The following is a 13,485-nucleotide window of genomic DNA, read 5'->3' as shown; positions in this document are numbered from 1 at the left end:
TATTGCTTCTCTAAGAATAGGAATTTGGAGTGTGATGCTGTAGAAGTACTCTGCAGTAGCTCCATTTAGTGTGTTCCTCATTGATTCAGCAAGTATTGGGCTGAGATGATGTTTGAATCTCTGTAAACTTTAGAACTTCACCTGTCATAATGGACATGTATTTTGTATACCCAGCCTTGCTTCCTTTGAAGAACCACCCTTTTTTGCTTTATCCCTGAGACTCGGGTGAAGCGAACTTTCCTCGTTGACTCCAGCAGTGTGAGCCAACCCTGAACAGTCCTGGAACTAATACCAGAGCAATCGGGACAGATTCCCTCTCTTCTCGTATTGGGAGCTGTGAGCGCCAGGTAACCTGGGACTGCCTGGGGCTGCCTTTGCCCACTGCACAGAGACAGCCAGCTGGAGAACAAGGTGATGAAGGAAACAGCCCAGAGGATGAAGGCTCTCGTGACCTTGTCTGAGTGCCTGAAACTAGTGCTCACTCTGGACTTCAACGATGTGAGATAAATTGCTCTTGTTATTTTGAGTAAGCCCCTTTGACTCCGTTTTCTGTGACTTTCATTGGAAAGAGTTCTGTCTGAAAGGCCAAACAAAAGTCCCTATAGCAACTCAGCAGCACACCTAGAAACCAGGCCTGTTTTTCCTAACATCTAGTATTTAACTCAGAGAAGGCGATGGCACCCCACTCCAGTACTCTTGCCTGGAAAATCCCATGGACGGAGGAGTCTGGTGGGCTGCAGTCCATGGGGTCGCGAAGAGTCGGACACGACTGAGCGACTTCACTTTCACTTTTCACTTTCATGCGTTGGAGAAGGAAATGGCAACCCACTCCAGTGTTCTTGCCTGGAGAATCCCAGGGACGGGGGAGCCTGGTGGGCTGCCGTCTATGGAGTCGCACAGAGTCGGACACGACTGAAGTGACTTAGCAGCAGCAGCAGTATTTAACTCTCAACCTCTTCACACTCTAATATATTGACTGAAAGTGGAAGTTCTCTGTGTTGGGATTGCTCAAGGACCTTGTTCGTTCTTCAGTATTTCTTTATAGCTTTAAATATTTTTAATGACAGCTTTATTGAGATGTAATTCACATACAAAAAATTCATCCATTTAAAATGTACAGTTTAGTGGTTTTTAGTATATCCACAAAGATGTGCATAATCACCACAATCGATTTTAGAACATTTGTGTTCTAAATTGGGAGTGGGGGGTGCTATCTGATCCAGTACAGTACCCATTAGCAGCCGCTCTTCATATCCCCTCAACACCCCCACTAACCCCAGGGCAAGCAGCAGTCTATGTTGTGTCTCTATGGATTTGCCTATTCTGAACTTTTTATATAAATAAAATCATACAATATGTGGTCTTTTGTGACCGGCTTCTTTCATTTAACATGATGTTCTAAGACTCATAATGTTGTAATGTAATTGGTAACATCATTCAGTACTTTATTCCTGTTTATGGGATAAAAATTACATTCAGTTCTATGGATATATACCACATTTTGTTATCTAATCATCAACTGATGGACTTTTAGGTTATTTCCACTTTTTGGCTATTGTGAATATTGCTGCTGTAAACATTCATGTACAGGTTTGCATGTGAACATATGTTCTTAATATTTTTTTTATTGCAGAAATAATACATAAGGTTTCTTTTTTGTTGTTTCTTTTTTTTTTTTTGCCTTTTTATCATTGTAGCTTTTGGCAGTGGGCAGGGGCGGGGGGCATGGCAGGTGCCGTGTGGCCTGTGGAATCTTACTTCCCCAATCAGGGATTGAACCCAAGCCATGGCAGTGAAATTGTCAAGTCCTAGCTACTGGACCACAAGGTAATTCCCCCATAACTTTCTCATATTGAGTTATCTTTGAACCTTTGTCTATGAGGAATCCTTTTAGGTGGGAGCAAAGACAAAAACCTCACTACCAAAGGCCAGACTTCCCATATGCTGCTTTAATGAACCCTTTGCCTGACCTGACCCCAAATCCTATGATATGAGAGCAGTTAAGACACCTCAACTGGCAGAAGCTCTTCTTATCCACTGAAGATCATGCATCACTCTCATGAGATCCTATTTTCAAAGATGAAGATTTCTATGAGAATGTGAGGAATTGGTGTCTTTTCTTTCCTAAAATTCATGGTGTTTGTCACATGTGTACAGAATGTAAAACACACCCATCAATTTAGACTTTAGAACAGAGTCTAGGAAACCCCGAAAGCTAGAGACCAGAGGCGTCTTCACTTTGGACTCTGCCTGTTTTGTCAAGAGATAAAAGGAGAGCTTAGCCCATTCCCTCAGCTTCCCTGGTGGCTCAGAGGTTAAAGCGTCTGCCTCCAATGCAGGAGACCTGGGTTGGAGAATCCCATGGACGGAGGAGCCTGGTAGGCTCCAGTCCACGGGGTTGCAGAGTCGGACACGACTGAGCAACTTCACCTTCACCTTCACCTTAGCCCATTCCCTATGTTTTGCTTTAATCTCTTAAAAACCCAAGTTAAGAATCTCACCTATGCCTTAAAATCACATCTCTGCAATATTGGCAGGTTCTCAAACATCATACATTTAGATCGTGTGTTTTTACTGATAACCACTTCCAATTTTTAACTACCTTTTAAAAAGAAACTTCTTATAGAAATTTTTAAATAGACTCAAAAATAGAAAAGCACAGTGGACCTCCACGTACCCATCACCCAGACCAAACATCCATCAGCTTTATGCTGTTGTTATCTGATCCTTCCCCCCTCCCCTCCAACTTTGTTTTCCTTAGAACATTTTAAACTGAATTCTAGCTATCCTATTCCACCCAGTAAAATTAACAATCATTCTTTAGTATCTATTATGCAGGCTGTGTTTAGTTTCCCCTATTGTATCAAAAATGTCTTTTGACTACTGATGTGTTCAAATTAGAATCCAAACAACATCCACACAGTGCATTGGGTTGATGTATCTTTTGTGTCACTAAATCTCTAGCAGTTCACCCTCCTTTTTATGTCCTTGACAGATGGGTCATTTGTCTGGTAGACTCTCTCCCATCCAGGATTTGGCTGCTTATTTCCTCCAGGGTTGATAACCGGTTCCTCTCCCCCTCATATTTCCTGTAAATCTGTAGTTACATGAGAGGCTTGATTACAGCCAAGTTCAGTTCTTTCCAGGATATTCTGCATACTTCTGTTACATTATATTAACCTATGGGAACATGACATCAGGCTGTCCCACTTTCAGTAACTGATCAGAGAGTTCAGTGGTACCAGCCTGATCCAACCCCTCCCCCTCCCCCTTTCACAGAATGGTTTTAGCAGCTGCGTCTTGAAGTCCCCAAGACCACCCTCAGACTGAGACAGTAGACAGACCCAGAACTCAGAAAAGCTATTGTCCTCAGTTACCATTTATTACAGTGCAAGTCAGCAAAGAGAAGGGCGCATGGGGAAGAGGGTCTGCACGAGCTTCTGGTTGTCCTTGCTGTGCCTACGCTCCTGGTGTCTCTGGCGTGACATCTTTGCCTCGCTCACCCTGGAGAGCCTGCCCCTCCTGGAGCTAGCCAGTCCCAAGCCCTCTTTCCCAGCCCGGCCCTTGCCGGTCCCTTCACACTGATGGCTCTTGCCCACATTTCCTCCTCACCCCCAGTGACTCCTGACCCACCCTGGTGCTTCCACGTGTGGCTCCTCCTGGCATGGCCTGCCCCCTCCTCCTGTATTTCAGAACATTCTCCTGGGGCACTCACACAGCACAATGCTGGGGAGCAGTGATGTCTGACCGTATGTGTGAAGTATCACTGCCAACCAGGGAGGCTCACCTGAGCCTTGGGTGCTGACACCCTATGATACACAGGACAACCCCCCATGACAAAGAACTATATCCCACCCAAAATGTCAGTATTGCTGAGGTTGAGAAACCTGAACTAGGGATTATAGGTGTTTTTCTGCTTTTGTTTTTGGAGACACCCAGAGGCTTGTAAGATCTCAGTTCCGCAACCAGGGATTGAACCTGGGCCACAGCAGTGAAAGTCCCAAATCCTAACCACTGGACCACCAGGGAACTCCCAGATTGTATGTCAAAGTCACTGGAAACAGTTCCTCTCTAGTTACTGTTCCACATCTATACACAGTTAATTTTGTTTCATTTCCCTTTCAATTTTTAGGGGAATTTTTTACCAAAAAAGTTATATAAAATTTCAAACAATTTTTTTAAAAAAAAAGGTACGTTCAGAAAGGTCTTCCATCTTTGTCCCTTGACTTCTGTTTCTGCCCCTAGCAGTAACCATTTTTTTAGTTGGTGATCAGTTCAATTCAGTCACTAAGTCGTGTCCAACTCTTTGCAACCCCATGGACACCAAGCCTCCCTGTCCATCACAAACTCCCAGAGTTTACTCAAACTCATGTCCATTGAGTTGGTGATGCCATCCAACCATCTCATCCTCTGTCGTCTCCTTCTCCTGCCTTCAATCTTTTCCAGCATCAAGGTCTTTTCACATGAGTCAGTTCTTCGCATCAGGTGGCCAAAATATTGGAATTTCAGCTTTAGCATCAGTCCTTCCAATGAATATTTGAGACTGATCTCCTTTAAGATGGACTGGTTGGATCTCCTTGCACTCCAAGGGACTCTCAAGAGTCTTCTCCAACACCACAGTTCAAAAGCATCAGTTCTTCAGTGCTCAGCTTTCTTCACAGTCCAACTCTCACATCCATACATGACTACTGGAAAAACCATAGCTTTGACTAGATGGACCTTTGTTGGCAAAGTAATGTCTCTGTTTTTTAATATGCTGTCTAGGTTAGTCATAACTTTTTTAGTTGGTGATAAACATTTCAAATTCTTTCCTTTTGAAATACTCTGTGAATAGAATATTTTGTATTTTTGCCAGTATATCTTTTGGGTAGATTTCTTAGAGGTGGGATTCACTGTGTCAAAGTGTAAATGAACACAAAAGTTTTCTTTATTTAAATCCATCTTCAAAGTTCTGTTTCTAAATACAAGTACAAATGAAAAAGCAAAATGTAGAACAGCATTGTAACATTCCATTTCTGTAAAAAAAGGATGAAAGTTATATATCTTATGTTTTGCTAAACTGTCTCTGAATAGACACATGGGAAATTACTAACACAGACCTGAGGGGAAAGAAAGAGAATTGCTAGGGCCTGAGAGCAGGAAGGAGACTTTTCTCTGAATACATTTTATGTTCGACTATTTTTAACATTTTAAACCATGTTAATATAGTAACTATTTTTTAAAGTAAATTTTATTTTATTATTATTATTTTTTAAATTGTTGGCTGTGCTACGTGGCATATGAGATCTTAGGTCTCCGACCAGAGGTCGAACCTGCACCCCCTGCACTGGCGGTACAGAATCTTCACCGCTGGACCACCAGGGAAGTCCATAAAGTACATTTTCGAAAATGGAAAAAAAAATTTTTTTAAGTCGTTTTAAACTGTAGGAATACCACAATATACTCAGAAGTGACGTTATATAGGGAAGAGGGACTCGGCATGCTTTAGGCAGCTAATTCCACAGAATTCTCTCTTTGCTCACAAAATGTCTTCTGAAATCTGGCTCTTTCAGGGTAGATTACATTTTCAGCATGGCTTTCTCTTTGTTCTGTGTTCACGAGTGGGTGACTATTGTGTGCATAACTTTTATTCTCTTTTTCTTTAGAGTTTTAAAAAGTTGGCTTGATTTAAATAATTTTGCGTATATATTCCATGTAGTCATTTCTGCCTTAAAGTGTGCAGTTAAATGCCTTGTTTTCTGGAGTTTTTCCGTGCCAAGCATTAGCTCATTGTCTAGGGAGCCAGCCGATGTGGAGAAAATGACCCGTGCTGGCTGCAGCGCCCCACTGGGGAGAGGCAGGGCCCGCCAGTCCGGTCGCCTCCGTGGCTGGTGGAAGGCTCCCTCCACCTGGACCCGGGCAACACTTTGTGGCTTTCAGGCAACGTTCTGAGCAAGCTTTACCCGAAGTTTGCCAGTTTCCGAGACCCAGGTCCCTTGCTGGCAAGTCAGATAGCTTAGGACATGTTAGGTTTTTAACGGCCACGTCCTCCTGTGATGATATCTGGGGCAGTCGAGCTGTTAAGAGGAGTCCCCTGAAGCAGCAGGTTCTGGAAACTGGGAAACGGCTTCTAAGCAGAGAGCTAATGCGCATGTGCTCGCTTTCAATGGCTCAGGCAATTCCTTCCACTGCAACAAAGGCAGCTACTCTGAAGGAACAGCAGGATACGCAGAGAGCCAAGGAGGCACGTATTTTGGAGAACGAAACTTGATTTTCCAGCCAGGAAGAGCTCCTTTTATGCCCCATCTTGAAGAATCATATTTAATAGCTAGCCTCCACTTCTTCTAAACGTGAATCCATTTAAACCTAAATATGCCTGTACTGGGGCTACAACTGACTTTCTGGAAGAATGTCCAGATGGATCCAAAACAAATCTTAAGCAGTACTTGTGGTCCAAGATGGGGAGGAAAATTCTGTAGAGAGACTTTTCAGGGCTGCAGGCAAATTCACATGCATTCATTTTTTATTTCTTGAAACCAGGGCCCGAAAACTAATCAAAGTGGATGGAAGTCACAGCAGGGGTCATTGCTGGGTGCTGGAAGATGGAAGAAGGGAGTTGAGTAGAAAAAGACCCAAGGCAACGTCTAGAATGATGGATACATTCCATGTTTCAACCGGAGAGTTGATTACATGGATGCAAACATTTGTCAAAATGTATTAAGCTGTACACTTAAGATCTGTGCATTTTATTACATGGAATCATATTTCAATACAAAAATGTTAAAAAAAAAAAAAAAAACTAGTCATTATCCATGACTTGGCATAGTAGAATAAACTTTGGTTTAGATATTGAAGTGTCAATAATTATGTCCTGGTACCAATTCTGTCACTACTTCCTATGTGGATGCAGAGAAAGCATTTAATCTCTGAATTTTAACCTTTCACCTGATCTAGAAAATGAGGCCCCAAGGTTAAGATGTTCAGTTTTTTCAACATTGAGATGAGATTTCTCGTAAAAATTCTTAATTGGGTAGACAATGCAAACAGAAATTTTCTCCAAGAAACTTAACTCATTGACACTGTGAGATATGTATGGCTTCAGTCATGTTGGTAACAAGAGGAATGGAAATAATTTTGTCTCAGTAACCCAGGCCCTGTAATAACACTGTAATACAATGTAATAATGATGTATTAAAAAGCAAAGACATCACTTTTCTGACAAAGATCCATATAATCAGGGCTATGGTTCTTCCAGTAGTCATGTACGGATGTGACTATTGGACCATAAAGAAGGCAGAGCACCAAAGAATTGATGCTTTCAAACTGTGGTGCTGGAGAAGACTCTTGAGAGTCCCTTGGACTGCAAGGAGATCAAACCAATCAATCCTAAAAATCAGCCCTGAATACTCACTGAAACGACTGATGCTGAAGCTGAAACCCCAATACTTGGCCACCTGATGCAAAAAAGACCCCGATGCTGGGAAAGATTGAAGGCAGAAGGAGGAGAGAGTGACAGAGGATGGGGGGATTAGCTGGCATCTCCAATTCAGTGAACTTGGGCAAACTCCGGGAGATGGTAAGGGACAGGGAGGCCTGGGGTGCTGCAGTCCGTGGGGTCACAAAGAATCAGACACGACTTGGCCGCTGAACAACAACCCCGGCTCTGGATTTGCATGTAGATTTTTTGTCCCTCGTCCCAGTGAGCTAGCAGGATGAGGAATTAGCTTCTAGAACTAAGTGTGTTCAACACTGCTCTTCAGTCTCCAAATTCAGGAACTGTCTCAATAGGAAAAAGGCAAAGGCAGAAAGTCGCTCCAAGTGAGGACCCAGGCTGCCAAATGTTGGTCTCAAACACATGTTCCCTGAACCTGGGCTTGGCTCCATGAGAAGAGCTCACAATGGAAACAGTGATGGCTGTTTGCTCAGGCAGCCAAGAGAATGAAAAGCGCATTGAAACCCGGCAGCGTCTCCATGGGGAGAGGCACTGCGGGCCCCTGGGTGGTGAGACCAAGCGACAACAGAGCAGCATCACAGAGCCCGTCCCCAGCCTCCTCCTGCAGCTCAGCAACAGACCTCTGTGTGCACCCTCTCAGGAAGTCACCGAGAATTAAGCTGTGGGCAGCCCAAGCTTTGCCCAGCAACAGACACACACTCAGCCCAGTTTGCCCTGTTTTCATTGAATCTGATTCAGTTAATTGAGAGAAAGCAAAGAGTTCTTCTCAATGTGCGTTCCCTGTCCCTCCCCTGTAAGACTTCACCAACTTCCTGTTTTATCACTGCCCCTTGTGGACTATTTTGACCTCCAGTGTCAGACTTTATTTTGGGGGGCTCCAAAATCACTGCAGATGGTGATTGCAGCCATGAAATTAAAAAACGCTTACTCCTTGGAAGGAAAGTTATGACCAACCTAGATAGCATATTGAAAAGCAGAGACATTACTTTGCCAACAAAGGTCCATCTAGTCAAGGCTATGGTTTTTCCAGTGCTCATGTATGGATGTGAGAGTTGGACTGTGAAGAAAGCTGAGTGCTGAAGAATTGATGCTTTTGAACTGTGGTGTTGGAGAAGACTCTTGAGAGTCCTTTGGACTGCAAGGAGATCCAACCGGTCCATTCTCAAGGAGATCAGTCCTGGGTGTTCTTTGGAAGGAATGATGCTAAAGCTGAAACTCCAGTACTTTGGCCACCTCATGCGAAGAGTTGACTCATTGGAAAAGACTCTGATGCTGGGAGGGATTGGGGGCAGGAGAAGAAGGGGACGAGAGAGGATGAGATGGCTGGATGGCATCACTGACTCGATGCACATGAGTTTGAGTGAAGTCTGGGAGTTGGTGATGGACAGGGAGGCCTGGCATGCTGCATTCATGGGGTCGCAAAGAGTCGGACACGACTGAGCAACTGAACTGAGTGCCATTTCAGGTGGTATTTTCATGCCATACTTTCTGTCCTTTCCCCAGTGGTATTGTGACTGTCCTCCCAGCCCAGCACCTCAGTGACTGCCGGGCTGAGAAAAACAGCTGGCAGCCAAAGAACTAGGCTTTAGAGTGAGGGAGCAGGAGTCTCCACCGACTCCAGGGTTCGGTCACCTGTGCCGACACAGGCAGATCGTGCCTCCCAGTTCTCTGCCTCTCTCATCAAAGATGAGGGCCAATGAGAGTTACTGTTTTGATTGCATGTACTTTGGGGAAATTCTGTTCTAAAATAAAGGATGGCATGTAAATTATGGTGCAAAGGTTGTAAGCCCAAATATATCCAGGAATTGGAAAACTTTAAAAAGTGGATGGAATAAACTGGAAAGTTACTTGTCCAAAGAGGAGCCATTTTGCTGTTGTTGTTGTTCTGGCCAACTGAGGAGAAGCAAGAAAGTTGTATTTCTAGATGTATGTTTAGGGGCCACGTAGAGACACAGGCGTTCGGTTTGTAACCTCTGGTCTAGCAGAACAAAGATGGATTTTGGCTACAGATTTGAGTTGTGGCTCCAGGAGGCTCTGAGCATCTGATCGTGGGTGGGTAAGTGCATTTTCAAGAGTGTCAGTATCCTTACCTTTGACTGAGGGTGGGGTGAGACACCGTTCAGCACAGGCTTGAGGAGGGCTGCTGGCCACGTGTCCAAGGCCAGCCTTGGTCTCCGGCTGCTGTTCATAAAGGACTCTTTTCTGCAGTTTACTGATCCGGATTTCCAGAGCTGCTTCTAACAAACCTGAGAGATCATCCATAGAAGAAGCCTGTTGGGCAAATGATCTGGAGCCCCGTGCTGTGCACCAGGCGTTTGCTCACGTGCACCACCCCTTCCCACATCTGGAAGCAGCAGCCTGTCTCTAGCAGCTAAGGAGGCGAGGAAGCAGGGCTGTTGATCACAGAGATATATATATAGATCCTCCTACCTAACTCTTGAGGCCTTGCCTTCGCAATGTCAACCACCAGGATTTTTTTTCTCCCTGAGGAAATAAAGATGAAAAGGGGAACTTTAAATCCCCAGTTGTGCTTTTTTAAAGCATTATACCATTCAGTCTAATGAAGAGTGAGGCTTTTGAGAATAAAAACATGTACACTGCCTCCTGAATTCTCCTTGAAGCAGATGCTTGGGCTGCCTTTGTAGGGGGGTGCCCTGGTTGCGCTGTGCTGGGTCTTTGTGGCTGCACGGCCTCTTCTCTTGCTGCAGTGAGCAGGGGCTACCGTCCGGCTGCGGTGCTCCAGCTCCTCCTCGCAGTGGCTTCTCGTTGCGGAGCACAGGCCCCGGGGCCCGAGGGCTTCGGCAGCTGCAGCGCATGGACTCGGTGTCTGCGGTTCCCGGGCTCCAGAGCACAGGCTGAGCTGCTTCTCGGCATGTCCGCAGGATCTGCCCCAAGCGGGGATCAAACCCTGGCAGAGTCTTTACCACTGCGCCACCAGGGATGTCTCTCTTTCCCAACTCTTAAAAGACAGTAGCTGTTCCAGATTGTTTTTCCTAGATTTTTTTTAAAGTTTTGCTGTTCGAGGAGGAAGTGGTGGGGTTGTTGCTTCTTCTGCGCCCGCTGCTAGCTTTGGGGGCGCGGAGTGGGGCCACAGTTGCCTCCGCTGCGTTCGCGCTCTCCAGCTGTTCCCCTCCATGTGCCCGGGATCCGTCGCTCCCCTTCCTCAGGCCGCCGCTTACCCCGGGGTCTATGGAAGTAATGGAAGGACCCCTCAACCTGGCCCATCAACAGAGCAGACGAGCAGATCGTTTGTTAGCTGCAGGGAAATACGAAGAGGCTATTTCTTGTCACAAAAAGGCTGCAGCATATCTTTCTGAAGCCATGAAGCTAACACAGTCTGAGCAGGCTCACTTATCACTGGAACTGCAAAGGGATAGCCACATGAAACAGCTCCTCCTCATCCAGGAGAGATGGAAGAGGGCCAAGCGGGAGGAGAGACTGAAAGCCCAGCAGAGCACAGACAAGGAAGCAGCTGCCCAGCTTCAGGCATCTCACAGACCCTCGGCTGAGGATGCAGACGGCCAGAGCCCCCTGCTCTCTCAGAAGTACAGCCTTTCCACAGAGAAACACTTGCCTGAAATTCAGGGGGTCTTTGACAGGGATCCAGACACACTACTATTTTTACTTCAGCAGAAGAGGGAGCCAGCAGAGCCATGCATTGGAAGCAAAGCCCCAAAAGATGATAAAACAATTATAGAGGAACAGGCCACCAAAATTGCAGATTTGAAGAGACATGTGGAATTCCTCGTGGCTGAGAATGAAAGATTACGGAGAGAGAATAAACAGCTAAAGGCGGAAAAGGCCAGACTTCTAAAAGGCCCAATAGAAAAGGAGCTTGATGTAGATGCTGATTTTGTAGAAAAGTCAGAGTTATGGAGCTTGCCACCACATTCAGAAACTGCAGCAGCCTCTTCAACCTGGCAGAAGTTTGCCTCAAACACTGGGAAAGCCAAGGATATTCCAATACCCAATCTTCCGCCCTTGGATTTCCCATCTCCAGAACTTCCCCTCATGGAGCTCTCTGAGGATTTTCTGAAAGGATTTATGAATAATTAAAAGGGAAGGCCATAGAAGAGGTAAAGAGAGGAAATAATATGGTAATACAGATAATCTAGCGACAGTGAAGAAGGGAAAGCCGCGTGCAAGGGTAGTCCCGGAGATGCTGCGCCAGGCACACTGCAGAGAAGAGGCTTGGCAGGACTCGGCACAGCTACCGCGGAGCATGTCGCACGTCTCATTTACTGACTCCAGTGAGTGATTCCAGACCTGGCAGATACGAAACTGTTGGAGGTTCACTTTCTCCTGATACAAACCAAATGGCTACCTGGAATAATTTTTTTCAAGCAACATTTATTTTTATCTTCAGGGTTAAAATTTATAGAAGTATGTTATGTGTAATTAAGCTGTAATGCCATAAACGATAATGCAAAACCTGAATAATATGGTTGCCTAGGGGGCTGCCTTGGATTTGAAACATGCTTTCCATCATGCATTGACTGTACGCGTCTCTTGTCATGCACGTTTCCTTTGTCCAGTAAGGTGTGTAAGACACACCTTTCTAGAAGAAACTGTGCCACACTTTGCACTACTCATAACATAATGATAACCTCAAGACTATAAGGAGAGATATTTAAATTTCCATTTATGAAGAAAGGAACCAAATTATTAGTTATGCTTTTTTTAATTACCAGTTTACATTATTAATCAGGGTGCATTTTAAGTTCTAACTTTTTTTGTTTATTGTGTAATGCATCATTTGAAAATATCAAGGAAATATCCTTTTGTTTTTAATGATGCACGAGTGAAGTAATGCTAGTCGGCAGTATTTGATTGTAATAAATCAATAAAGTAATTGTATTTTATACCTTTAAAAAATAAATAAATAAAAAATAAAGTTTTGCTGTTCCACATTTAGATGTTTAATTCATCTTGAATTTATTTGATGCATTATTTAATCTATATTCATATATATATTATATATATATATAAACCAATTATAAAATAACAGATGAACAGGTTCACTCCCCCTTTGATTTTTCATGCCATCACGGCTATATTTTAAACATGGGTCTAACTCTGGGTTTCCGTTGTGTTCCCTGGTTTGTGTCTGTTTCTTTGCCACATGGCACAGTCTTAATTACTTAATTACTGCTAACACAGAACTCCCTGGCTTGTTTTTCTTAACATTTCCTTGTTATTCTTGGCTTTTGCTCTCCAGTTAATGGACTTTTGCCAGCAACTGTCAGATTACACAGACATACACCTGATTCGGATTTTTATTGAAACGGTATTAAACTCACAGGTTAATCTGGGGGCAATATGCATTTTTATAGTCCTGGATGTTCCCATCCTTGAATATGGTGTATTAGGGTTATCTCTTTTTTATGGTCTTCAGTAATTTTTTCCATAAAGGTCTTACATATCATATTGTTTATTCCTATGCACATATTCATTTTACTTCTATTGAAAATGAATTTTTTCCTGTAATATTCCCTAAATGGTCATAACTGGTGTATAGAAACATCAATATTTGTGACTGATCTGGTATCCACCAGCCACAGAGAACTTTCTTCCAATTCGTATAGATTATCTTAGGTTTTTCTGTGTAGATTAGCACCGTCTGTATATTATAGTGCTCCTTCCTGATTCTTTTGCCTCTCCTTTACTTTTCCTCTCATTAGTTTTATGCCAGAACAAAGTTCAGAAAAGCACTGAGAGCAGACTTCTTAATAGCTTCATTGAGATATAATTCATATACCATAGAGTTCACCCTTCGGATTTCCTTTTTGAGTTACTGTTTTTAATAGGAATGCCTCTGAAATTTTACCGTATTAAGTAACCAACTGTTGTGGTCCCATTTGTTAACTGGTTCATTATTTCCCTGATAACTTGTTATGCCATGTTTTATACACAGATCAATTCCTAGGTTTTGTTCCATTAAAATATTTGTCTGTCCCAATGTCAGTACCACACTGCCTCATTCACCATAGCTGTATTTACTAAAATGTACATATTTGCTACACGTTTTTATGAATCCCCTTTATCAAATTAAA

General features: G+C 43.8%; 1 protein-coding gene across 2 annotated transcripts; it reads left to right on the top strand.

The window, feature by feature from the left end:
• The first annotated feature begins 10,487 nt into the window (after positions 1 to 10,487).
• Positions 10,488 to 12,240, top strand: LOC138096432 (nuclear receptor-binding factor 2). Of its 2 annotated transcripts, XM_068992631.1 has the most exons (2): positions 10,488 to 10,651; positions 10,737 to 12,240. In XM_068992631.1, the coding sequence occupies exons 1-2, from the start codon at positions 10,567 to 10,569 to the stop codon at positions 11,486 to 11,488; spliced, it is 837 nt and encodes a 278-aa protein (XP_068848732.1). In that variant the 5' UTR covers positions 10,488 to 10,566; the 3' UTR covers positions 11,489 to 12,240. The 2 variants fall into 2 exon arrangements, with proteins under 2 accessions (XP_068848732.1, XP_068848731.1); XM_068992630.1 differs by having other exon boundaries at positions 10,513 to 12,240.
• Positions 12,241 to 13,485: the final 1,245 nt, after the last annotated feature.

The sequence above is a fragment of the Capricornis sumatraensis genome, chromosome 20 (genome assembly GCF_032405125.1).
Source record: "Capricornis sumatraensis isolate serow.1 chromosome 20, serow.2, whole genome shotgun sequence".
NCBI classification, from domain to species: Eukaryota; Metazoa; Chordata; class Mammalia; order Artiodactyla; family Bovidae; genus Capricornis; species Capricornis sumatraensis.
This window is presented reverse-complemented; position numbering and strand designations above follow the sequence as displayed.

Bases quoted from the DNA above. Each gene is read 5' to 3' on its own strand.
- LOC138096432 (XM_068992630.1), top strand. From the start codon at position 10,622: ATGGAAGTAATGGAAGGACCCCTCAACCTGGCCCATCAACAGAGCAGA.